The sequence below is a fragment of the Orbicella franksi genome, chromosome 10 (assembly GCF_964199315.1).
Source record: "Orbicella franksi chromosome 10, jaOrbFran1.1, whole genome shotgun sequence".
NCBI lineage: Eukaryota > Metazoa > Cnidaria > Anthozoa > Scleractinia > Merulinidae > Orbicella > Orbicella franksi.
The window spans coordinates 6,166,781-6,194,518 of NC_138154.1; the positions used below are offsets into that span (position 1 = coordinate 6,166,781).

The 27,738-nt window shown below is 39.4% G+C and overlaps 4 protein-coding genes and 3 pseudogenes across 4 annotated transcripts in view; 3 read left to right on the forward strand and 4 right to left on the reverse strand.

Moving 5' to 3' along the window:
- Positions 1 to 27,738, forward strand: part of LOC145501515 (uncharacterized) — a 59,383-nt gene that overhangs the window by 26,605 nt on the left and 5,040 nt on the right. The window lies entirely within an intron of this gene.
- LOC145501517 (uncharacterized) lies at positions 9,983 to 25,526 on the reverse strand (annotated as a pseudogene).
- Positions 13,513 to 16,055, forward strand: LOC145500285 (uncharacterized). The gene is made up of 2 exons (XM_081479783.1): positions 13,513 to 13,915; positions 14,031 to 16,055. The coding sequence occupies exons 1-2, from the start codon at positions 13,761 to 13,763 to the stop codon at positions 15,805 to 15,807; spliced, it is 1,932 nt and encodes a 643-aa protein (XP_081335909.1). The 5' UTR covers positions 13,513 to 13,760; the 3' UTR covers positions 15,808 to 16,055.
- Positions 16,162 to 20,039, reverse strand: LOC145500286 (uncharacterized; annotated as a pseudogene).
- Positions 20,043 to 21,774, reverse strand: LOC145500290 (uncharacterized). The gene is made up of 2 exons (XM_081479785.1): positions 20,995 to 21,774; positions 20,043 to 20,313 (listed from the first exon to the last, which is right to left on the reverse strand). The coding sequence occupies exons 1-2, from the start codon at positions 21,158 to 21,160 to the stop codon at positions 20,054 to 20,056; spliced, it is 426 nt and encodes a 141-aa protein (XP_081335911.1). The 5' UTR covers positions 21,161 to 21,774; the 3' UTR covers positions 20,043 to 20,053.
- LOC145500288 (uncharacterized) lies at positions 22,233 to 22,922 on the reverse strand. The gene has a single exon (XM_081479784.1). The coding sequence runs from the start codon at positions 22,920 to 22,922 to the stop codon at positions 22,248 to 22,250; it is 675 nt and encodes a 224-aa protein (XP_081335910.1). The 3' UTR covers positions 22,233 to 22,247.
- On the forward strand, positions 24,748 to 27,096 carry LOC145500287 (uncharacterized; annotated as a pseudogene).

A 27,738-nucleotide genomic window follows, 5' to 3' on the forward strand; every position in this document is an offset into this window, starting at 1 on the left:
CACGTCTTATTCCAATAATAGCGATTTTTCAGCAAACGCGTTTGGTTCCAACACAACTGTCTAACCACTTTCTATTGTCCCTTTTTCCTTTTTTCCCACATCCAATCTAGTCTTTAGAATAGCTTCGTTTTCATGCAACATTGCTAGGGGGAGGGGGGTCAATTGTACTTGCTTCTATTCATCTTTTGTTCTAAAACGTTAAGGACCTAGTTGAAATCGAGGGTTTTAGCGCGCAAAAGGGGGAGGTGTCCCAACAACTTATGGCCAGGATTGTAGGTTTACACTAGAGGAAATCGTTCCGGATTCGTGATGAATTCTGAACGTTTTAGTGCCGGATTGATTTTGCCGTTTACACAAAAGTGAACGAATCCGAAATAAAAACTCCCTGGTTTGGTCGTTTCTCCGGAGATTTTGAATCCGGAATTTAAAGTGGGAACTTTGAATCTGGACAGTTTTGTCGTGTAAACGATTTTCTCTCGAATTCGGATATTTTTCCGCCTGTGATCTTTGAGTTTGCGGTGGAACGAAAATGGCGGATTACATGATCCAGTCGTAGTCGAGTCGTAGACACATTGATGGCCATTTGATGGCGGTCGCTGGGTGATTACCTCGTGCTGTTTCAGGTGTAGGTAATCACTTTTATAATGGGTAATGCCATACTCCTCAGAAACCCAATTTATACTTTACTGCGCAGATGACGACGATGGCACGATCGAAAACCTCAACGGTTCTAGATATTAAGAAAAGACCAGAATAAATACCTGGAGGGACCTGACATGATGGACAACAGTACCGTGGTCAGCGAGTTGAAAGAAAACTTCAGACTGTCTCAACCTACCCCTAGCCTTATTTTCGGAGGCATTTTGTTTCTCGTTGTCGAGGCAACAAACTGCTCGTTAACCATTCCATCATGAATGTTCCCGGAGTTATCGTCGTGTGTAAATGGTTAAGAATCCGAATATCCTTTCACTGTAAACCCCCGCTAATCCGAATACTCTAAAATTGATGAACTTTTACGAATCCAAAAAAACTCCTTTAGTGTAAACCTAGTCCTAGATCGACCACTGTAATGTTTATTTGTCTACCAGTGTTATGATCTGCAAATTTCAGTTAATTGATCAAACAACCAAAGTAGAAAAGATGGATTTTTTCCCAGTATGATTGAAACTTAAACGCAGTTTCTTCCTGGGCTAATTCAATTCAAGAAATTCCGGGTTTTCTAGCTGAGTTTGAGCATGTGTGGGTACAAATTTTCTACACAGCTAGAAGAGCGGAGATGCCATCACGCAGTTAGTAGTTTATAGAAATTATGGTATTTCCACTTGACTTTATTTGTCAGTCAATGATTCAATTGCCATAAACCATAGAGGATTGGTTAAGTGTATCTCTAAAACTGCCACTATATTGTAAGTTATCAGTGATTCAATAAAATAAATAAGTGTTAAAATCATTTCCCGGAGTACTGTAGAAACGTTCTTTATCAGGGATGTCGTGGGTGTTGCAATGCAAATGAAAAAACATACATACTTATACTAACTTAAACAAAAAAAGAAAACAAACAAACAAACAAAAAACATTTTCCATTATTTTATCTACACTACGTTTCAAATATTGCTCTCATCGGATTGCTGGAAACGAATATTTTACTCGAGAGTGGCTATCCGCGTCACGCAATTGTTTACATTCCAGCGCCGGATTTTGGGCAAAATCTATGAGAAACACAGGCCAAGGCGGACGACTTGAAATCATTTGCCCAGAGATGTTTTTTGATAGCCTAACAGGTGGGTGTATATTTAACCTGTAGAAAGTGTTTTTATGGTATTTAAAGTTATAGCCCATAGAAAAATATGGCGATGTTTTCATGCAATAATTCTCTTGCGACACACTGTAAAATTTTGCGTGTCAGTTTGATCTCTTTTCGGGCTCAAAACTAACTTTGATTTTTTTTTTTTCGCTCAGTCATACCACGAAGACCTGAACTGAATATAAAATCCATTGAAAGATTCTCAAGTAGCTGTTCTGCAGAGCACGAAGCAATCAAATATTCGGAAAATTCAGCAAAACCAGAAGTAGATTTTGAGCCCAATCGGGTCGAAATCGTTTTTGGCGTATTTCTACCAAAGAAAGCTGCATTAGCAGAAACTAACTATGGTCCGTTTCTATTCTTACTAGGACCTATCTATGGACAAAATACAAGCGAAATCAATTTTTCGACTTGTGCCATTGATAGGCGATTTAGGTCCATTTTTATAGGCATTTACTCCTAAGTCCTGGACCTGTTGTTGAATTTTCTGGTGTAAATTGTCTGTTGATTCTCTTATCAACCTTGTGACCCCTTGCTGATTTTCTCTTTCTGGCTCGACATAAGTGGCCAACTTTTCCGAGTTAGCTTCCTTGGGGGCAACACCTTTCTAATTTGCTAGCCAACACATCTAACTTTGTGTTTATTGATTGTATCTGTTGATCTACTGGTTGAGATCTGGTACCTATTGCCACAGCTGTTACCTGTCCATTAATCATTAGCACGTTTATCAATCTCTCCATTTGACCATTTTCACTGGTTTGGCTTATGCACTTGTTAATTGAATCCAAAGTTCTGGCATATTCTTCTGCCTCTAGCAGGGTTTTTCTTGAGAACTTCAACTCTCACTAATCGTAATAGTCCTTCTACGAAGTTTGTCACTTTTTCCACTTCTGCTACGTGCAGTCCACCAAAGAGTTCATGAATGTCATTTACATAATTAGACAGCAGTTCACTGGGTCCTTGATGTAATAAAGTAAAGCGTCAGTGCTTAGCCCATGTAGGGTCCTTGGTGGCATAACGTTTCATAAGCGCAAACTTAAACTTTTCAAAGCTCTCTCTTTCCTCAGTTGTCAACTCAAAAAGGAAGGTTTCTGCTGGCTCGCTCAAGTTAGTAATAATTTGGGCTATAGCCAATGGAGCTGTCATTTTGATTCCCTTGGTTGTTAATAACAGTTCCAGCTTTTCAAACCAACACTCTATATCTTCATTATCTCGGCCATGGAAGTTGTCAATGCGTACATATTTGGTGAGCATCTTTTGTGCCAAGTTGTTTAGTGTTTGTTGGTATGAATGTGATAACTCAGCTGCTGCTTCTTCTGGTGTTTCTTGACTAAACATTCTCTTAGCAATTTTACTAGGATTACTGGTACCTGCTTTCTGGGTTTTGTAGAATGAATGGGCAGCGTTGTCTTCACTAAATTGGTCGTCAGAGTCGATAGTGTTTTCTCTACTGCCAATTTCTTCTGAACTTGAACTTTTTGTATCAATAAGTCTTTCCTGAAGTTCGTCCTCAAAGATTACTCTTTGCGGAAAGTGTTTTTAAATATCTGCTGGTGAGTTAATTACTGGTTCCCATAGACCACCTGTTGCAAAAACAGTTTCTTCTGAATACTTTTTTGATCGTTCTTTTCCATTTCGAAAGTTTCATTATAAATTGACTCCTGATTGCAATATTCTTCCACTGTTGGTTCAATTGTCTCTTTGTCAATATTCTGGGGTGGTGTTGACGGAATTCCACTAGCACCTCTGTCAATGCTAATATCAACTGGTTCTACATTTGTACAGTTCGTTCGATGACTCTCTCCCTCTCTACGGCGAGAGTCAGGCGTGTCAACACTGGAATTTTCTTTTCACAACTCAGGGGCTATCTCACTTTCATCAAATGGCCAATCGCAACTCACACAAGCATCTGTCTTACTTTTCGGGGTACTAGCGTACGAATAGTGGTATAGATGCTTCTGGCTTCTCAAGTAATACGGAAATCTAGGTTTAATGAAAAACTCAGAGAGTAACTATAAAAGGAACTCAGTCCAATCAAACATGAACAAATATAACTTGTGTCAAAACTAAAGGTAACCAGTGATGACAAAGAAGCAATGCCTCTTATTGTACACTTACAGATCCAGACCTAAATCATTAAGAATATCAAAATGTGGCCCAACCCAGCCAAATGTAAATTACTGGAAACAGTAGTTCCGATTAAATCTAGGTGTTTTTTTTCTTTGAATGCTTTTGCTTGTGAGATAATATTCTTCACACAGTTTTTCTCAGCTGTCTAATCTCTATTGACCAGAACTCCCTCACTTTCATACAGTTCTCACGGTCACGTTTTCCTGGTAGTTTCTTGTTTGTGATGAAGGCTCCAATGTACTTGAAAACTGCATCTTTTTTTCCTTTGTCCAGGCATTATAACCCTTTCTCGTTGCTGAGGCAGCAGTAGGACCTGAGTGTAAGAATAGATTCAGTGTCACATTTGTGCTTACACTAGTACTGCAACAAAAAGAGGATGAGTTCTTTTCACATTACCTGCATCTTAACAATACAGTAATGACAGTTAACTTGCAGATTTCAGAAGAAAATCCTTTTTAACAATTTCCGTGTTTACAGTTAAGACACTTAGAAAATAAAAAGAATTATAATTGCTAACTGGTTGTTGTGGTCCTAGGGCAAAAAGGATGGAGCTGTAAAAACTATACAGCGAGGATGGTTGTGGGAACTGAGAATTCTTGGCCAAAGAACAAAATGTTTATGTGTATATTTAAAGCAAAACAGCAGTTTTAGCTACGTACCACTGTTCTCTTTTGTTACGGCTTCTTTATCTTGTGTGGTCTTTGTGGTCTTAGTGGTTAAAAAGATTATAAGATATTATATTCAGTTGGAAGTACTTGTATGGTCATGGGAAATGAGAATTTCTTTGCGAAACAACAAAAGGCTTATATGTGTATTGAGAACAACACATTAGTTTTAGCTACATACCACTGTTCTCCTTTGGTACAGCTTCTTTATCTCGTGCAGTCTTTTTTGTCTTAGCTATTAAAAGATATAAGATAATAAATTCAGTTGGTAGAGTGCCAAACAACCAAAGGGGAAGGTGGCATATTCAAATCACTTGAGAACTACCAACTGGGTTCTAAAAATAAAATTTCAAGGTCATGCTGACCTTGTTTCAGCTCAGAGAATTATGTCATTGGGCGATGACATTTAAATTAGTAGAGGGCCCACCGAATTACGTAACAGGGGACGTATTCCCCAGTGTTATCTGGCCTGTTAATACTAACTTAAACTATGTAATAAAGGTCATGACGCTTACAGCCATTAAACACAACCCTTACTCTTAAATTCTGAGGACTAATTTGCATCAAAGTTGGAAGAACAGGGGAAAATACCATGAACCGCAAATGTCAGCGTGTGACAATAAATCTAATGAGAAATGATAATAATCATACCAGTTAATCCTGATGGTGATCCCTTTGAGCTACTTGTTCCTTCCTGTTCGAAGAGCAAAAAATGTTGTAAAAGAACCAACAACACTAAATATCAGTAGGTATATAAAATTTGTTGTAAAGAGTTTCTCAGCATAACTCCAGTCTTTCGGCAAATGACAAAGCCTAACACTGGGACACTCGGACTCCGACTTGGTAGGTCAGCATCACTATCATTTTCACTATCTTCTTCTGATCCAGACTCCCTGTCATTGTGAAATTGAGATTCTATTGTACATGCAACTAAGTGATAGCATGAGTTTGAACCTATTGATAACTGAATAGCTGAGTAATCCATCGCATGGATGAGTAACCAGTAAGCCACAATTTTTTTTCCATTTTCAACTAGTCATGGGTTTACTTACATATATTTCAGCTATACTCAATGGTCCTCAACGACTGATGAGTTGATTACTCATTGATTACCCTTGATTACTCATTGTTGTTAGTTATCATCAACTTGTTGCGTCTTGAGTATTTTTATTTTTTACCTCTTAAATAGCTGCTGTTCTATGCCACTTAAGGATGCAACAACATCTTGACTTGTGCTTTTCTGCCAATCAGGGCGATTGGTGTATGTTTCAACTCGAAGTTTTGCTGCTTCTCCCCCTCTCCGTTTGTTGAAGAGTATCAGTCCGTTCAGTACCATTTCACTCAGTTCTCGCCAGGTGCATACATCTGGTCTACTTGCAGATTGCAACTCTGAACTGAGCAAAATGATCTTTAAGGTAATGTACTCCTTTAACGTTTGAAAGTCACTTATAACAAGGACAAGGTCTGGTTGATTATACCTCCCGTCATTCAGTGTTGTCATGGAGTGATGGCTGATATGGTAATTCCACTCAGCTTCCATTAGCTTCTCAAAATGCTCAACATCTTCAAGGAGACCTGTCTTTCTCCTGGAGTGCTTTTCCACAAACAATTCCGATGCATTTCTTCAATGAGTAGCCAATATGGGATGCTAAAGATGGTGTACTGACCCGAATTTCACCCATCTTTTACATGAAACTTGGAAATGTCCATGACACATTGCACAATGACGTCAAACTTGTGAGGACGAAAAGTCACGATAACTCGCAACGCCTATTGTTTCCAACTATGCAAATTTTCAAACGACAATTCACTTGGAACGAAAATTGACTTCGAATTTTCGGGTGAAAAATCGCTCTGTTCGATAAATGATATGCTTCAAGGGTTTCCTTTACTGTTTACTTTATGTTAAAAGCATCGTAACTCTTGCACAATTATTCTTCTATTGTTTCTTGGCTTACATTTGTAGGCCACAAAGGCCACTCGCCGACCCACGCCATGTTTTTGTGACCCAGACTCCACGTGAACTTGTTTTTGTATTACCATAGCAACTGCTAGTGTTCAATAGTGCTAACATGCATTACACAATCATTCCCGTTGAGACTCGGTTGTGGTAATTATGCCAAAAGTTTCCAATTACACGCAAACACAAATTGAACTTCTTTACAAGCAAGATCTCCACCCAGCTGAGATATTTAAATTGCTGAAAGGAGAATTAATTTCGACGCTCAATTGAAAACCATTTTATTTACTCTTGTTTTAATTGAGGAAACCCTATTACATTGTTTGACTATTTTGAAATTGTTACAACCCCAACCCCTTTCTCACCAAACTGTGTGTCTCAATCTTCCTACATTTTTCTCAGCTTTTTGCCTAGACTCTAAGGAAAGTCCATCATCTTGTTTATTAATAACCCGCCAGACCAAGGACAATTGTTACTCACTCGGCCGCTTAGCGACCCTTGCACGGCCACTATGCAGCCTAAAACCTTGCAGTTCCTTCGCTCACTGAGCTATTCTACCCTAAAACTCACAAGGTTGCCTTGTGGCAAGTCTACCTTTTCCCAGGCAGACAGCAAAACAAACAACTTACTTTGCCTTCAGCGCATGTTATAAGTACTCTTTTCTTGCGAACGCCACACTTTCCCTTTACATGACATAGCTATGGAGGCAACATCTGTGCCGCAAGCCAAACCACTGTGGGCTTGTAAGTTTTCCAAGTCTGTCAACATCTGTCAACATGGTATTCAAGTGATATGGCACATGGCTCTACATAAATACGAACCACTAGGTCGATGCTTACGGTCAATATGGAAGCAGAAAATGCTTGAAATAAGCTTATTGCCTTTAAACCCAGCAAGGATTCAGTTTACAAGGTAAGACGTCCAGAGACTGTTTTGTATGATTCAACTCAAGCTGATCAAGAGATGCACTGCTTGGGCTAAAAACACACAAAGGACATTTGAGAGCTTTTGAGTTTTGGTTCCAAAACAAAATGTAATGTTTCATAAAATAAAAATTTTGTCTGTAAAAGTTCTGTCTCATTTCTACACTGTTTTGGGAAAGTGGGCTTCTGTAAACATTGTAACTTCAACAGACTTGACCTACTTGTGAAATTGGCACCCAGTTTTACCGATCGATATGCAGGCTTGAAAATTAAAGGTGCTAAAACAAGGTTTATTAGTCTGTGTTTGAGGAATTTTATTGTGAGGTAGTCGCTTTTTTCGTTGTGTGATGCAATTGCTTTTTTTCATCGGAAATAGCCAATTAAACTGCCGGATCATTGAATCTATTTTCGATATGAGTTTAGTCATTTACACACCCTTGTATGGCAATGTCATTCATTGCGGTTCGTGTCACAAAAATTTGCTGCTTCGAATTTCGCTATCTCAAATTTTAATTTGGTTACCTCGAAAATTTGCTACCTCAGATTTCACCATCTGAAATTTTCGAGAAAGATTGTGATTTTTTTCGCTTAGAACCCCAAGAAACATCTTTCGAAAATTCGATGAACAAGGGACTAATTTCATTTGCATCACTTTGCCTGTATGTTGCCTCCAAAGATCCTTTCTCTTTATAAAGCCCAGACAGTGAATGCAAGGCAGATAATCATCTTGAGAAGTCCTCTCAGAAATTTGTCCAGAATGCATCTTCTGGGTTTTAAGACATGCCAGAAATTTCTGTCAAAAATATCAGCAAAATTCTAGATGCCACAAAAATTTTCAGAATTTCGGGTACTTACCTTGCAATTTTGGCACCAAAAATTAACAGCAAAATTTTTCACTACATGCGATTTTCTTTGAAACTTGGGGTCCAACTGGGACCTAATTTCGTAAACTATATTTTCCATTAGTAAAATCGAATTAGTTCCCATCAGCTGTAGCTCATGCCAAAGTTTCTTAGCCATGGCGTTAAAGCCGAAAAAGTTATGGCAAAAAGTTCGCCATAGCTCAATGCGCCTATATTAAGAGATAATGATGGACCCACATTAAACTGTAGAGATGCCACTTACGGATGCCAAGTCCTTTTCAACCAACCTTAATGGTTGTTATGACTGATCGGTTCACTGCAATCATTTTTAAGTCCTTTTCATGACTTGCGTAAACCACACACTGGCCATCATCATCAGTGAGTGCCTTGAGAAACTTACCCACAATGTGTAAGTTTACTTTCGACTTGGAATCTAATTCACTCAGTCTTGCCACTTCTTTGCCAAGAATCTAGTGAGTAGGAAACTTTGATAGGGCCTCGCAAAGTTTATCAAGAGCCTTGCGTTTTCCGTCTGGCACTTCTGGGATTCCTCCTTGCCTTGCATTTTCAATGTACCAATCAGCATTTTCAGACAACACCTTGCACGGAATTGTAATAGGGACTTCACCTTCTTGAGCAGGACACAATCGTATGTCAATTTGGCTGAATGTCAAGCCATAGGTAGGTATGTTGTCTGTTGTTAGTATAGCGGGGAGACCAATCATACCAAATGCTGTTGTGATATTCAAAGGAGTTATTCACGATTCTCATGCAACAACTGGTAATACGGATTCAAAGAAGCAGCATGCAACCATGAAAGGAGCAAAGAGCAAAAATATGAATAATCAAATGATACCTATGAATCCTACTTCTGTCCAAGAACTGCGACATGTGTGCAAACTGGCTAATTGTCCTATTCACATCACTGATGGGTTAAGACGTCTTACTTCCAAGAAAACAGGAAAAGCTTGTTTCAAGTGCAGTGTAAAGAATTGCCCTGTGTTTTGCATCGAAGATAAGCTAGTTGATTACTGCAATGCCATTGCAATCAAATTATCACCTATTTACAAGTGTTACACACTGCCGTGCAAAGGCGACAAGCCAAGCAATCTAAGAGTGTCCAATTCTTGGGACAATCAACAAAGACCCTTCTCCTGTGGACAGAAAGTCACCTTCACATTTTTTCAGTGGAGAGACGAAGAGTTAGCAGATGAAAATTTCCAGATAATGATGGAATTAGAGAAGAGACAGATGAAAAACGCAGCTAAAGAACTGTTTCTCTACAAGCTCGGTAACCCATCACCTATGCTAATTAGATGGTCTTTTGATTGACATATGCTAATTAGGCGGCATCTCTTTGTACCCCATACCAACCCCCTTAACTACTTTTGTGTGTCATTGCCCCCTCCAAATTTTCAAACATAAATTCTACAGGATTTAATCAAATGACTTCAAATTTACACAGCGTGATCTGTAAGGCCCACTGTGACGTCATATCTAGTATGACGTTGCTGACGTAACATGGAACAGTTTGGTGACCATTTGAAAAAGTTGGATTAGGAGGGCAAATCTACTCTGCAGGAATCTAGTTAGGGTTATGGTTAGGGTTTGATTGTGATACTAGAATCTGGGGTGAATTTGTCCTGCTAATCACCCCAAATGGAAAGACAATAAGTTACTGCATTACAGCTTGAAGATAATGTCCTTGACAGAAGCAAGATGTCACCACTTTGCTTGCCAACCAATTGTGGATGGTGATTGTTCATTAAGTCCAGCAGTATTTTGCACAGTTCATGATCTGCCTGTGGTCAGAAGAAATGGTGTGACGTGGATTAGTTTCTTTTTAGTACAACATCTCAGGAAGTATCATAATATCATAGTATCATAATCACAGCTCTTGGCAAATTTCAAGTGTTGGCCTTCACTCGGTAACAAAAATAGGCACCAAGAAGAAAAATCCTCACACCCTCGACATGGAGAAGTGACGCTATCGGATTGCCCAACAACTATTGTGTACTCCCACCAAAACAATACAACTAGAGCTGGTCTGTCCCCATGATCAATAGGAAGATAGAAGACCAATCAAAATATTCAAAAGTGTTAATTAAGTCATTCTGCTGCTTTGTTTTACGTTCAAAGTCAGCTCTGATGGCCAAAGAACTTTGCAGTTTTATAGTTGTGGAGGTAAAGTGTCACCTCTGGTGAAACCTTCACCAAGAGGACATTTCTGTCTTTGACCTGATTGGGATGAAATTCCTGCCAGTTTCTTTGAATCTTCAGGGTATGAACCTCAACACCCCAGCCTTGAGGGATGACAACACATGGCCAAAATCACCAGGTCACAGCACTCATGTGCTTTATCCCTCTTATTGAGAGCCAGCTCAAAATAATCTCTGTGCACACTGCAAGCGTTGACAATCTGCTTACTGCAAAATGTTGTATCATTAGCCTGCACATATCCATAGTTTTTAGTTGTAGATGCACAAAGCATTGAAAGGACTATCATTAGGAGTTGAAAAATGCAAATTTGTCACTCACACAGATGTACAGTACTGGTCGAAGGGATTGCAGCACCTACATGCATGTGAAATGTGTGTAGTCTGCGTGCAGTATTTGTGGACAGTGTGTGTAAGGTAGTAGTAATTACACGTGTAAAATTTACTGATCTGGTAGTTACACACATTTGTGAGTAATTTCACCCCTAAGTGTGTATTTTAATTGGAGGAGGAACCTTTGTTATTCATACATGCATTTGTGTGTATTTTGCAAAACAACAAGCCAGTACAAACTTGTATTTGAAACACATGACTCAATGTTCATGGAAAAAAGGTAAATTGAAAAGCCGACAAGCATTGCTAAATCAGTGGACTAGCTTGAGCAGCTATAAAACAAACTCTTTCTAAATTCTTTAAGGTCTCTGAGCTTTTGTTTATGTTGAAACACGTAGGACGTACGTCGGAACGTAGTGTTTACCCACGCACAAAATATCATTTCAACTCCTGTTCCCTGAGTAACAATGAAATAGGGATTCCAATGAAAATTAACCTTAAATGGCGAGGAATTAAAACTTTTTTAAACAAAATCTAAGCGTTGGTTAATTTTCAGTTCACTAGATTCGTGTGTAACCTTCTGATGAAAATCCACAATGTTTACACCCGGCTTAAATTATAATACAGTCAACTACCAGTATGCTAGATTTGAGAAAATACATTTGGATTTTTATGACTGAATTAAGTCAGGTTGACAGATCGTTGCGTGTCTGTATAAGTAGTAACTGATATTTAAAAGAACTTTCGCACTGCACAGGGTTTCTGCCTGGGTAGATTTTGGTCACATGTAAGGTAACTCTATTCAAGGAACAGATTGAATTTCATTTTTATTAGACCAAAACAATGTTTTCAGACAACATTCGCTTTTTCTCTGATTCGCCTAGTGATGAAGCTTCGAAGGCTTTTTAAACATAAAGAAGGATAACTGATGTTTAAAAATTAACTGAGAATATTACCCCAATCAAAATGTGCACGTAGTACAAACACGCTTTCAAATATCCTGAAGTTGGAATGATGTCATTGGAAATGTAAATGAAAACTTTCATTCATCAACTGTCTGCCATGTTAACTTGCCAAGGGGTGACAAAGATGGCAGGCTTAAAAATGCATCATTGACTGCCTAGCAGGGTTATCTCTAATATTAACCTCTCATGCCAAAATGTACGGTAATGGGTATCTGTTTGAGCCAACTGCATGACCTGTTCTCCACAAAGAGAAACCCTCTCCAAATATGTCTACAACAATGGTTTAGATGTTTGTGGCTTACAATTTAGAAATTTGGTCACAGCATTGTCTTAGTTTCATTGGTTTATATGGATATAAATACTACATTCACTAGCCATTTGTTTTGGGTGTACTTTGTGCAAGAGATGACATGTTGAAACTTTATTTTTCATAAGAAGATGGATTGTTACCCATTGCAAAGCAGTAAAATAATATTACTTGTGCTTACCAGTCAAGTCAACGGTTAAGAACCATCAGCTCTTCTTTGGTCTGGGGATGTTCTAAATTGCCTTGATGCTGGAAAAAAGTGGCCTGAGTTCCCAGCTGTTTGATCACAGGAATATCCAGTTACTCTGGAGTGCTCTTTCAGTGAAGGAATTTGACCACATACAATAGCGAACAGCAGTGATTTGATATGGTTGCTGGTGACAATTCCCTGTGGTCCTGCAAAAATGAAAAAAAAACATTACACTATTTATCATGTTGCTTTCAGACACAAGATTCACAAAATAAAACTAAACTATGGAAAGCCATAACTTTCTTATGTGGTTGTTTATCATTATTTGGTGTGGTTTCTTCATTATGTGTTGTAGTTACTTCATTATGTTGTGTGGTTCCTTCATTACATGTTGTAGTTGCTTCATTATGTTTTGTGGTTTCTTCATTATGTCTTGTAATGTGGTCCTGATGTGATGTGTTTTTATCATGATGTGGTGTAATAACTTCATTACGTGGTGTGGTTTTATCGTGATGTATTGAGGTTCTTAAGTTATGTTTTGTGCACTTGTCATGATGTAATGTGGTTACGCTGTTATGTTGTCTGGTATCTTCGCTATGTGGTTTGATCATTATGTGATGTGGTTTCATCTTTATGTCTTCTTGACCTCATTTCTGATCCAAGCTCTAGTAACCAGGCCTTACTTGCTATCATGAACTGGTTAAACTGGTTTTTAGATGGGTCCCAGTTCTTTCTCTTCCCTGGTGTTAAAGACAACAAAATGGCGGAAACAAGCAACGACACTTTGTCAACTATACTTGATAATATGCACCTCGCGCATCTTATTGAGAACTTCCAGCGTGAAAAGGTAACTGTGGATCAAATATGTAAGCTATCTTCTGAAGAAATGGAACTTTTAGGTGTGAAAGATCGCAACGCAATGATGAATTTAAGGTTAGAGTGTTTAAACTACAGTAGCAATCCACCACCAAGGAAACCAGGAACATAAGTGTGTGGCGCTCCTGAGTACTTAATTTCTAAGTCAGTTTTAGAGGGGTACCTGGAGGATGGCTTTAATATCAAGGACATTGTGTCGTTACTTTCTGTTTCAGAAAGTACCGTTTATCGTAGGATAGGTCGTTACGGCCTCAGTCAGTTGCAATTCATAGAAATAACAAGGTGAGCTTGATGAAGTTGTAGAAGAAATAACTAGGGAATACCCTTCTTGTGGAGAGGGACTGCTAAAGCAAATATTGGCAGATCGGGGAATAAAGGTTCAGAGAATGAGGCTCCGTGACAGCATTCATACACCGAATGCAAATATGGCGGATCACTCGGACGGCCCGGGACTAGTAGCGTGGAAGCGAGGCTAGTCAGTCCTCGATCATGACCGCGGCTTTTCCCTGCTTGTTTTGATCGTCACAGATGGCTGCGTGTTCTTTGACAGAGGACGATATTCCCGGCGCTTCACTAGCTGGAAGAGAATCAGCGAGTTTAAAAAACGAAGAACTTCGTTTTTGGTTAAAATGCCGTGGCGATTCATTGAAGGGTTTGAAGACAAAGGCGTTATTAGTGAAAAGGTAAGGCAACATTTCGTGTCATTCTCAGTTTGCAGATTCCGCACATGTTGAGTTCGCATCTGGCTTCGATGCAAAATTTTTCGAAACTTAAAGCGATCATTTTTTTTTAACAAAGGGTTGAGGAGTATATAAAGACTGGCCATGATCAGAACATTGTCGATCCAGACAAGAATCGGATCTATACGAAAAGAAAAGAACGCAACGAGGCGACGAGCAAAGATGTTGATGCGAGTGTATCCGGTGAATCACAACCGAAGTATCCATCAGATGGCTGGTCCACCAACCTTACTAAAATGCCTTTCTTCACTCGCGCAGAAGTGAATCAACATATTTCGAAGTCAGGGAAAAACATTGGCTCCAAGACACACTCTGTTCCAACGAGTGTTAGAAAAGCTACCACGTTTCTTGAAGAAGAATACTTGAAAGAAATTTTGGCAGCAAGTGATGGGAGCTATTTTTATTTCAAGTCACTATGTCACCACAGTTTTAGAAAGAATGACCCGCCTCATAACTTAAAAGTAGCTCTGTGTATTGTAAGTGGAAAGGTAAAACATGCATACTGTACCTGTGTTGCTGGTGCTGTTGGTTTTTGTAACCATGTGTTAGCCTTGATGATAAAAGTCTGCAAGTTCACATTGTATGAATGCAAGAGTGTAAGTGACTTAGGCAATGAGGATGACATGCAACCAAAACAAGCTTGCACATCTATGTTGCAGCAGTGGCATCGAAAGGGTAGGGGGGACACCATAGTTTCACAACCAGCTATGGAGGTTGTTGTTCTCAAAACACATCAAGACTTAGACAGATCTTCATCAAGAGAATCTGGGGTGAGGTGCTTATTATATGAAGCTAGGACACTCCAAAGTATTAAAAGTCAAAGAGCAGATGAGCAGAAGTTGTGTGAAAGGTTGAAAAAGGAAAATCCAAAAATGGCATTGGCACAAATAATGGAACCTTCTCCTGAAAGTTCACAGTTGCTAGAAACCAAATTTGGTAAAAGCCCTCAAGGTTCCTATGCAAGTTATCAGCTGTCCACAACAGAGGATAATTTCAAAGTGTACTGTAACATTTCTCATGTACCTAGGGTTGACCCAGGCCACACACACAATGTCTCAATTAATTCTTATCCAAGATTCCCACTCAATACAGCAACAGAGGAGTTTGCTGTACCTGATGAATTGGCAGCAATTGAGAAAGCCTTACTGGAAAAGCTTAGTGTTGATGAAGAGAAAATCAATGACATTGAGACCAAAACAAGGGGGCAGTCTAATTGTGAAGAGTGGAAGCAGGAAAGAAAATTCAGATTTACAGCATCAAACTTTGGCTTAATCAGTGCAAGGAAAAGGCATCATGAGAATTTTGTGAACAGCCTGCTACACCCCAAGCCCTTTACATCACGGTACACTAACCATGGTATTAAGTATGAACCAGTTGCCCTGGAGCAGTACCAAAAATACATGCATTCCATTCGTCGGCCCATAAAAGTCCTGAAGTCAGGTCTAGTGGTGAGCCTAGATGCACCCTATTTGGGTGCTTCACCTGATGGCAAAGTCATTGACATTGGCTGTTCATTCCCCTTCGGCCTTTCAGAGGTCAAGTGTCCTGAAACAAAATTTCTGGTCACACCCCTGGATGCTTGTTCTGATAGCACTTTTTTTCTTGAAAATGTAAATGGTGAACCGAAACTAAAGCGGAATCACAAGTACTATACCCAAGTGCAGGGGCTGATGGGAGTTACTGGTGCTAGATGGTGTGACTTTGTTGTTTATACAAGTAAGGGCATGAGCATTGAACGTATTCCTTTTGATGAGGAATATTGGAACACCTTAAAAGGAACATTAAAGTCATATTATTTTACTCATTTTCTTTCCAAGGCAGCAAGGGAGCCTTGAATAATTTATTCTTGGTAAATTCAATCAATAAGCTGAGACATATTCAAAAATAATGACATGGCAATATAAACATTTGGGCATTGAAGATATCTCCATTTTTTTAGTTGTGTTCATGAAAGTGGAAGTGACTACCTAACTAAGACTTGATCGAGTTGTCAAAAAATGTTTTGATCCTATCTACATGAATAATTTTCACTCAGGCAAAAAAACATAGCATCTAAATAATGATGCAAACAAATGAAGACTGATTTAATGCTATAAAATTTAAGAAAACTCACATAAGATTACTGTTGTTGTTGTATTTTGTGAATTTTAGAAAATAATTATTACAATAATATTGAAACTCATTATGTTCAAATTTGTAAATTCTCTCCTCTAGTTGTCAAAAATGTTAAGTGTAGTTCCATAAAATATTCATACAAATCCATGGAGGGGATTTTGTCTTCAGAACCCACACTCCTCTGGAAATTTCAGTTACATTTTTGTTCTTTGAGAACCACCCACCCCCCAGGAATTTCTAATCCCTTCTTTGGGGGTGTATGGATATTTTCTGGAACTACACATTAGAAATGTATTGAGAATTTGTCCCTTAACCCTGTGGGTTAATAGAATAAAAAGAAAAAGCTTATTTTAACCCATCTTATGTGGCTGTAGATTGAAAGCACTAATCAATGATAACAAAATGTTGTTCTTTTGACATACAATATGTCACACTGAACAGCCACCAGTTCTCAATGTTTTGCTTAAGTGCGAGTAGATAAATGTAAATGATAAATTGGGGGGGGGGGGACTCCCATATGAAACAGATGGAATACTTATTGAAAATTTTGAATGAAACCCCTAAGGAAAACTAATCTGGGACAGGCTCAAGCTTTTGTCAGTGACCCCTAAAAAACACCAAAAATAACTACACATTTTGATACAACCCCAAACAAGGCCTCAGCAGACATAAAAAATAGGTTCTCCATGAATGTCCTTAGCGAGACCCAAAAAGCACCCCTGTCTGTTTCATATCCTATGGCAGCCCCTCCCCCCCTGGAATGATACAAATTATTCTGAAATCAGTGGATCTTGTGTATTGCAAAGAAAGGCGGACACACTCCACATCTGGGTAACAACAGAAAATAAACTTAAAGGTATTTCTCCTTTCCAGATAAGGAAGTTCTTGATCTTGTTCATTGCTCTTTTGACATGGATTCTTAGCCCAGCAATTTTTTGTGTTCGTACAACATCTTCGGCAGACATTTGAGTGTTTGCCCCGAGGAAGGGTGGTATGTTCAGTTTTACTCCGAGTGGCAAAATGTCTGCAATTTGAAATCCTTTGTCGGCCATAACAGTGTCACCATTCTCAAATTTCTGTGACAAGAAGCCACTTCGAACAACAATTTCCCGGTCTGAGATGCTACCAGTGTACAGCTGGCTAATGAAGGTAATTGCGCCACTTGGGGCAATGCCCACTAGTCCTTTGAAAGTTACATGATTTTTATAAGAACTGAATAGCTCAGAATTGAGCAGTAAACTGCTAGGCATCTCACAGCGCACCTCCGTACAGTCTATGATGACTCTCGTAGTAGGAAATTTTTCTTTAAAATCAGCTGGCATGGTTGCCTGCACGATCTCCTTTGATGGCCAAATGCTTATCTGACCAAATTTCAAGTACATGTAGTTTATCCATGGTACAAAAACTCGGCTTACAGTAGACTGAGCCACACCATAAAGATGGGCCAAATGTTTTTCTGAGAACCCTCTTCTCAGACGACAGTACAATAAAAAATTCATCTTGTGGCTTGAGCTTTCGGCGACGTCCTTTCTTTGCAGCCTGAACGTTGCCCTCATCGTCAGAGTCTGAATTATAAAAGTCTTCGGGGACATCTGTCACACTGCCTCTTGGGCGAATGTTTTCACAATTGTCTCCAGGATTCAGGTACTCAAAAATGGCCACAAAAGTCGCATAACTGGACATACCAGTGTAAAAAGAAATGTCTCCGTCCGTTGTGAAACGATCGACACAAAATAAACGTGAAGACATTTCCTTCTGTTGGCGTTCGAAGTCTGTCAATTTCTCGTTCAATTCGGTGTTTTCACGACGAAGGTTGTTTATTTCACTTTCTAGTTCACCGATCTTTTCACTTTGTTCGTTGTTTTCACGACGAAGGTTGTTTATTTCACTTTCTGACTGCTTCAATTTCTCTTCTAGTTCACTGATCGTTTTAGTTTGTTCGGAGATTTGTCTTTCTAAATCCTGAGTTTCACATGTGTCAACCTCGAAGCTTGTACTTGGCTCAAAGGCGAACATCTCGACGGTTTCTTCGGTGAGCAGTTTTTTCTTCGCAGGCAGCGGTTGGCGTTCAGTCGGGGCCTTTCTTTTTTTTGGAGAAGGTCCTGACCAGTCAAATTTTGAAGGAATACCACCTTCCTTGACATAAATCCGTCCGTTGATAGACTTCCTAAGATCTTCTGACTTGAAATGCAGTGAACAGACTTTCGTACGCTCTGTTATGACGAAACCCTTGCCTTCATCTCGACGGATCGCGTGTATCCACTGTTTTCTTAGCAAAGGCGCTTTAGGAAAGTTAAAAAAAGAAACCTTTTCTCCCGATAATGATGTATAACCTTTCTGATTGCAGTTGGGTACGCAGCAAAACGAAGGCATCGCGAAATGAATCCACAACACGCGTAGTCAAAACATTGCACCAAGGACTGACTAGCCTCGCTTCCACGCTACTAGTCCCGGGCCGTCCGAGTGATCCGCCATATTTGCATTCGGTGTATAGAGTCGATCATGAGGGAGTCGAAAACAGGAAGAGAGGCCGTCTACGTCGAAGGACCTATAATGTTCAGGGTCCCAATCACTTATGGCACGTAGATACAAATCATAAGCTTGCACGTTGGCATCTGGTAGTAATAGGGGGCATTGATGGTTTTAGCTGCTTACCGGTCATGCTTTCATGCATGGATAACAACCAAGCTGAAACAATCCTGAAGTGTTTTTTGGATGCAGTAGATGAATTTGGCCTGCCGAGCAGGATAAGAACTGACAAGGGCATGGAAAATGTTGATATTGCCAAGTACATGATTTCCAGAAGAGGAGTCAATAGAGGGAGTGCTATAGTTGGAAAAAGTACACACAATCAGAGAATTGAATGCCTATGGTGGGATGTTTTTGAAGGTGTTTTAGGACTATATTACAGACTATTTTACTTCATGGAAGACAAAGGAATTCTTGATCCTCTGAGATTCACCTGGCTGCTCTTCACGAAATTTATTTGCCATTAATCATTGAGAAGTTAAAAGTCTGGAGTCGGGCATGGTCACGCCACAGGATGCGCACTACAAGATCCTCACCAATCTGTATGTGGGTATCAGGCCAGTTACAAAATCCATTGGGCATTGAACTGGTGGGATCAGCCATAGATAATTATGGGGTAGATGGTATTATAGACGCTGACATTGGGGATGAGTCTGAAGGCAGGCCCATTCTTTCTTCTCTGTCATTGCTACTTTCTGATGAATGTAAAAGTGTTTTGGCTGGTCATCTGCCTTCAACCCCTCTGACCGAAAATTATGGAGTTGAGCATTACTTGAAATCAGTTGAAATAATCAAGAATTATGCAGTGGCAGTTCCAGGAAGTCAAACAGAACAACAACAATGATGGGTACTTTACTAACAGTGTATTTAACTTAACAGTGGCACTATGATAACATTTATGCTTGTCAAAATTCATACCTTTCACATTAACTTGAACAAAATGAGTTTTTCAATGAGTGAAATCATTGAGCATGAATATACCAAATTGGTTATGTTAGCAATAACAATTTCAAAAATTACTGAACTCAACTGCAATGTTCTAATGACTGCTTGCCAAAACATAGCCCACTAACCCAACTGCAACATAGCTGCTGGAAACTCTTCAAGTCTTAACTGCTAGTCTACCTGCGAAGTAGAACCTCATCATCTTTGCAAGAATTTCTGGCAATATACAATGGAATCAGCTCATCATACTGGAATTGTATCCCTGGCAGTACTGGCAACTATGTTGCTGGTAGGTTGGTGGTATATAACAACCAGGCTTTACTCCTAAAGTAAGACTCTTTGACACCTTTTTAAAAATTCAAGTGTTCTTTAAAACAAACTATGTAAAATCTACTGCAATTTTACATATTTTCTGATGAGAAGTCAAGAAACTACAGGTAACATCAAACGATAACTTCCGAACTTACAGGCATCTCTACATGTGTAAACGACTTACACATGACCAAAGAATGCATTAACAAATGCATAGTCATACAGCCCAAACGAAGTATCAGTTTCCAGAAGAGGCATGTCTATGCTCGCATGGGGTAGATATAAGGTATTACTGCATGTGTGGGCTGTGGGAACAAATGAGTTTGACACTTCTGTGAAGTTAAGTGAAGGATGCAGCTCAAACCCCAGCACAGGTTCCTCGTCAGTTCCGGTAACAAACTGCAACATGTGGCCCAGTGTTATAGCACCTCTTCTGCCACCTAAAGTTACATTATAGTATTTATGTGTTAAACAGCTTGAGCAGTAACTTATGCAATAAATAACAGAGTTAAAACTCACTTTTGCAAGCAGAAAAAAAATATATCAACAAGCTCAAAAGTGGCCCTTAAGCTGTAAAATAATCACAGTAATTATACTTGTCAGGACTGTATGCTTTAACTACATGTACACCTAGCCTGCACTACTATTCAGCGAAAGTATGAAAACCAAAATAGGAATTGAATCATCACAAATATAGAACTCTGGAACTCTCTGAAGAGTGATGACCTGCCCACTAATGGTATTGCTATTCAAATGGTGTACATATAAACAGCAGTCAATCTAACATAGTACAATAAATTATCCGAAAAAATGAAATCTAGCAGTCTATCAAGAGAACAATATGTAAATTTTGACATAAATGTCCATTTTATGGCCCTAAAATTATATTAAGAGCCAATTTTCTTTGCAATGCCAAACAATTTGTTTTGGTCATTTAATGCTAAAGTAGAGGCTGGAGGTTCTTTACCCACCAAGAATTTTTTGACAGTCATGTCAAAGCTCTTGTACTCAGCCAGGGTTGAACACAATCACTTATGAACTGGTAACTTTTATTTCATTCATTTAGTGCTGTTGATAAAATATGATTTCAAAGTACAAAATACAGAACAGAGACAACTTACTGGCTGCTTCTCTCAAGTACTTGGTGAATGCTGCATACACCTCATTCTCAAACTGCCTTTTACTGGAACCAGTTTCACTGAAACAGGGCTTCAATAAGGTTGTGAGCATTTTCATACTTAACACTCTGGCTTCACTTGGCCTAAACAGATGAAGACATATTGGCATGGCCTCACACACCTAACAGAAAAGAGGAAGCAATGCATGCAAGAGTTGAGCAAGTGCACTTGTGGTTTTATTTTAACCTAGGTTTACATGCCATCTTCCTGCTGGTAATATAAAATCTCCTGGCTTAACCACCAACTGACCAGCTAATCAGCAGTGATAATAACAGCTTTTTTAACCTAATTAAACTGGTCTGTAAGAAACAATGATCATTTTGGTTTCCAATAACAGTAACATTGTCCCAATATGCTGTGAAGACCACCTAACATGTATTCCAAATTATCATAATAAAAACATTTTATATTAGGAAAACTGTCTCTTACCTGGTATATGCTTTCTTTAAGCCCTCTCTGGATGTTGAGAATTGCTGGACACAAACTACTGCCAGGTTTCTGAAAAATGTTGTTAAGCATCTCTTCATCTAAGAACTGTGGTATTTTTCCATTTTGGACCACTCAAACCTGGACCAGCAAAAATTAAAAGCCATGATAAAGAGGAGGTTAGAAATAATCATGTTTGGCGTTTTAAGTTACATCCTAATTGACTGTGAAAACTTAAGAGACTATAGCTCTACATCATTCCTTAATTATGTAAGAACTTTGCTTAAACCTGACTTGATGTTTGTTTGTTGTTAACAAAAAACCTGCCTACATGTGGTTACTGATATTGCTGTAGCCTCTGTCATAAACACATTTTTATTTAAGGAGTCATTTCCAAGTTGGAACAAAAATAAAATAAAATAAAATTCTGATTGCATAAGATGCCATAAGATGCCATGAAGGAGCAAACTATTTGTGTAGCAACATTTCATAGAGAAATTATCAACTTGCATTGCAAAAAAAAGTTTATCAAGATAAGGTTCCTTACCCATGATTAGCCCAACCATGAAGTAGTCTTCTGCTAAATGCTCATGGATTCCTTGATCAAAGTACTTCTTCTTTATTTCGGATAGGGCCATTCTAAAAAACTCTTTTCTGGGACCCCCAAAATCTGTAGCTGACTAGAATATAATACAAAAATATCTTGTTGTTTATAATTTTTTCAGAGACTTGGGGGCAAACTTTTAACCTATATCATATGTAACTATCAACTAAAACTTTGAAGAAAGGATAGTGAATATCGCATTGATTAAAGTTTTTGTTATGATACCATAATAGCTCTCTTTGAGATTAAGGACAAATTGAATATCCATTGAACAACAGATAAAACTAACCTCATCATAAAACTGAACTTCTAGTGTTACACGGTAATTCTTATGGAACTTCAACTCATCAAAAGCTGTATCAAGTAACTTGTCTCTGTTGACTAATATGAAATTAGTCTCCCCACTGCTACACTGTGTGACATCTGTCAATTCAAGGGGTTGCCCAGTAACAATCTCTTTCTGGAGACATCTCAAAATTTCAACTGGGTTGCTTATGTTTTGTTGCAAACAGTATGCTACCACTTTGTCCACAATTTCATCAACTGTAAGTACTGGCTCGGCCAGTGGAACTGTTGAAGTCCTTGAGCTGAAATCTGCATTCTCGGGCTGCCCCAAGGTTGAAGGCTCTGGGATGCTTGGGGTGAGGCTAGGATCAATGATGTCTGGGTCAATGTCTGCCTGCTTTTCTTCCACAGAGGCCTCAAAGGTGCTGCTTTCTTGAATTTTTTGTGGCTCTGATGCAAACACAGAAATACTCAGGGTGTCATCATCCTCAGATTCAGAGCTTAGGAGACCTTCTCTGGTCTTGCACATCATAACGTGAAACCTAAGGTCTTTCATTAATACCTCCTTACTACAGATAATGCACTTTTCTTTGACTTGGGATTTGTTCTGTGGAAGGATGCTGACTGTCGACAAATTCTTCTGTATCGGCCGCAAGTACAACTTGGATTGTGACCCCACATTTGCCTTTAGATCACGTTACCTTTTCTAACACATCTTGCTCGTCATCTTCTAAGTCTAATTTGATTTTCTTCATGCAGAGTCCAGCATGGAATAGCACTTGCTTTTCTGCCGACGACAGAATCCTAGATTGATGGCGGCTGGCTAAACAAACAAAACTTACTGTCCAAGTCCTTCTTGAAGAAGTTTTCTTTTCCCACCACGGCCACCCCTTCTACTACTGCCACTTCGTCTGCTGAAAAGAGCCATGCGTTCACTAAGAGCAGCTGCAGCCGCAGACTGATGTTGTTTTTCAGCGTTAGCACAAAGCGCATGGAGACGATGACGATCGCCGATTGTAGTAAGGCCAAGACGTGAAAGCACCTTGTCGGACAACTCTGCCACGTTTTCAGGCTCAATTTTTTTGGAAGCAAATTTCGGAATAAGAGACTCAAGTTTGAGGTCCTTCAGAATACTCTCCATAATGTTTTTTTCTTCCACGAGCTAATTGGAATTTTCTGTTCCCGCTATTTTGTTGTCTTTAACACTGGGGAAGAGAAAGAACTGGGACCCATCTAAAAACCGGTTTAACCAGTTCGTGATAGCGAGTAAGGCCTGGTTACTAGAGCTTGGTATCGGAAGTGAGGTCAAGAAGACATAAAGATGAAACCACATCACGTAATGATCAAACCACATAGCGAAGATACCAGACAACATAAAAGCGTAACCACATTACATCATGACAAGTGCACAAAACATAACTTAACAACCTCAATACATCACGATAAAACCACACCACGTAATGAAGTTATTACACCACATGATAAAAACACATCACATCAGGACCACATTACAAGACATAATGAAGAAACCACAAAACATAATGAAGCAACTACAACATGTAATGAAGGAACCACACAACATAATGAAGTAACTACAACACATAATGAAGAAACCACACCAAATAATGATAAACAACCACATAAGAAAGTTATGGCTTTCCATACTAAACAGTGAATAACAATAATAACACAAGTCGTAAATCACTTTTTAGAATTGACATTCTGAACCAGTTTCATGAAAACAAATTCTGCAGTCAAGGAGATGAATTCATACATAATGTAACTTGATATACCCTGAAACACAACTACTGCCCTGCAAATTTTAGGCTGTAATGGTTGTTGGATTTTATGGTATGGACTTATTCCACAAATATTTGCAATAGATGATAGGTGAAATTATGGTAGTTTACGAAATTGTTTTAGAACTAGGAACGTGGATAAGCAAGCCAAAAAGATTTGAAATGTCCACAACGTCCAACATGGCCACTCAATTCAACCCAGTACACGCGCAAACGTCAAAAAAATCCATTACGTCACCTTCAGAAAGTCCAGATACGATTCCAACAGAGCCGCATGCAGGAAAACGTTTGGTTGCAATTCCACGTGGAGGCGAGTCGTTAAAATCCTAGGAAACCTGAGGGCATGAAAAGGGACAAGTTTGAACATAAATAGACAATAATAATCAAGTCGTTAAAAGAATTCTCTCTGAACTTGAAAAATAACTCCCACAATATCCTTTCCTGGGCTTTCTGGTATGTGGACATTGTCAATGGTTTCGCTTGTCTCTCCAGGTTGACCTGACAGGTGAAAAAATGTTTCACTTCCCAGAGAAAGTTCTGCATTTCTCTCAGCAAGTCTTTCTGGTCCAGGGCATACAATTGTTTTCAGACTTTGCTGATGGGAATAGTGCCTGTGTGGGTCCTGTCACCTTCATTTCTTCCCTCAATATTTCCTAAAAATTATCATGGCGTGTTTTGCTGTCATTGAGCGCAACAAACTTCACCAGATGTTAAAGATTGTTTCCATTTCACCTAAGTGCTTGATTTACGATTTTTTGAGTTTTTCTTTAGTCTTTGCCTAGTTTCTTTCACTGATTTTAAGTTTTGTTGGCTGTTCCTACATTTTAAAGGGAACGTTCCTCTAGTATCAACTGTTCCTCGTTCTCAAGTTCCTAGGGAGTATAAGAGGACCAGCTTTTTTTACAAGGTAGGAAGAAAACATTCACTCTAGTGTAAAAGAGGAACATTTCGTTCCAAGTTCCCAACTGTAAATGGAACACATTGTTCTCAATTTGATAAATTAGGACTGTTTTGTGCGAAGTTCCTTTCCAGAAATGGATCACATTGTTCGCAAATTGGTCATTCAGGACTGTTTTGGTCCAAGTTCCTATTTGTTCCTATCTGTAAATGGAACACATTGGTCCCAAATTGGTAAATTAGCAGTTTTGTTCTGAGTTTCTTTCTGTATATGGAACAATTTGTTCCCAATTCAATAAGTTAGCGCTGTTCTGTTCCAAATTTTCGTCTGCGAATGGAAATAATTGTTCCCAAATTGATAGTTTAGGACTGCGTTGTTCTGAATTCCCATCTGTGAATGGAACAGTTTGTTGCCAAATTGGTCATTTATTACCAAATTTAGGACTGTTTTGTTTCCATACCATGATATCATGAAGATTTGCAAATCAAGTCCCACTCAAGTTAACCCCTTGGACTTGATATTTGCCACGAAACTTGTAGCCATGTATCTGTTCATCAAAGCAAAGGGGTTGCGTCCCATGACTTATCAATAGTGACGGTGGACTTGATTGCTACAGCTAAGGAAAAGGGTGGATTCATTGATCAGAAAATGTTCAAGACTGCTGGAAAGTATGGATTTGATTCTTTGATTGTGTCCAATGCAAACATGCAAGTGCTTGATGGCTACATCTCGTATGTTAGACCTTTGCTTAAACCCCTGTGTGATTTCATTCTTGTCAACAGAAATAGGGGCCAACATGGTAAATTAGGTGAGATCATGAGCAAACTGGTGTTTGATGCACTTGGAAAGTACATCCTTCCCAAGTGTTATCGCCAAATGGCTGAAATGCAAAGCCTCAATGAGCTCACTAGCAAGGAAAAGAGGATTTTGTTCAAAGGCCAAAAGCAGCTCTGCTGTTGCTAAAGTTCACTATCAAAAGCAACGATCCTGAGAAGTTGCTTTGAAAGGTTAAGAGTGCCTGCAAAAACTTCAAGGTTCAGAAGTGGACGTGGACATCCACGCAAGACTCAAAGATTCAACTTGCAACACTGGGCCTTCTGTTAAAACAGTGCAAAATATCAGCTCCTCCCCCAAAAAAGATGTCCTGCCTAAGAGAATCTTGCACTCTCTGAAGAACATTCATCATGTTTTGAAATTCACAACAGAAGAGGAAGATTTCCTAAAGAAAGGGATGACTAAGTGCGGGTTTGGACAGTGGACTGCTATTTTGAGAGATGCCGATTTCCAATTTCAATTTTCAGGCCTTTTGTTCTCAAACGCCACATGCCAAGAAGTTTCCAATCCTCATCTGTCCTCAGCTCTTAGCCCGGCTTTCAATAGTCATTTAGAAGCTTGCTGCCTTTCGTTCATGTGCCAAGGTCTTGCTTCTTTGATGCGCTGCACCTATTCTTGTGCCCAGGAAAACTTTGTAAGTTTCTACATCATGATTGGACATCTCAGCCCCTATTGTTCTCCATGCCCAGCCTCGGAATGGACGCTCTGCCTTTCTGCTACGTACCTAGGTAATTCCCTGTGACACTCTTCTATTAAAGTGTACCTATCTGCGGTGTGGTCTCTTCATGTCGATGAAGGGTTCATTGACCCCTTAGAGAACTGCCTTCGGCTTCAACAAGTTCTTAGGGGAATCAAGGGTTCTCAGGGTACCCTACCTTCCAGGCCTTGCCTACCATTTTCCAGTAACATTCTTCGCATAATTTACTCTACCCTCAATCTCAATTCTTTTGGCAATGTTATGTTTTGGGCTGCCTGTCTTTTGGCTTATTTTGGTTTTTGTGGTCTGCCAAGTTCAGTCCCCAGCTTATCAGCCTTCAACCCGAGTGTCCATTTGTCTGTGTGCGATGTTTCTGTGGACGGTCCTCTCGATCCATCTTGCCTTCAAGTTTTTAGAAAATGGTCTTCCACTAACTCGCTCACTGGTCACAGACAGGTTAAGAGCCATTCTCCTTTCTGCTGGTCTCCCTGGTGATTTTTCCAGCCACTTCTGCAGCAAGGGCCGGTGTTCCAGATCACCTTGTCCAGGTCTTAGGCCAGTGGAAAAGTGATGCTTACAAACAATATATTAGAACCCCACCACATCTTATAACTCGCGCAGCCAAATCGCTGGTGGAATAATTTTGGTGTGTATCGTTTAAATTAGTTGCATCTGAGAATTTTTGCCTCTTGCTTCCATTAGCATATTTGCTTGTTGCTTGGTACCCTGCTTTTTTCAGGTGGTTGTTTTTTGTTTTTGTGCCTGCTTTCTTTTTCAACAGGGAGCGTTAATTGCTTGCTATTGCCCATTGCTCTCCCGCTGTTAGCATTTGCCTTGCTTGGAGGGGGTGCCTCCCTGCAGTTACGTACTTGGGAGATTCATTGTTTGGAAGGTCGGCCCCCATGGCTGCCTCCTCTCATCGGGTCCTTTTTTCTCCAAGCACTTACATCTGTCTTACATCTGAGTTCCCTTATCTTTGGAGGTGACCCGTAGGAGGTTGCCATGGATACCCCCTTTATTTGCATTTTGCCCACAGTTGCTTGTTGTCTGCTTTGCTGTCAATTGGCACCTACCCTGCATTCTGAATATAGCTTATCGACAAGTTAACTGAAGATGCTCGAATCACCAAAGCTACTGGTATTGG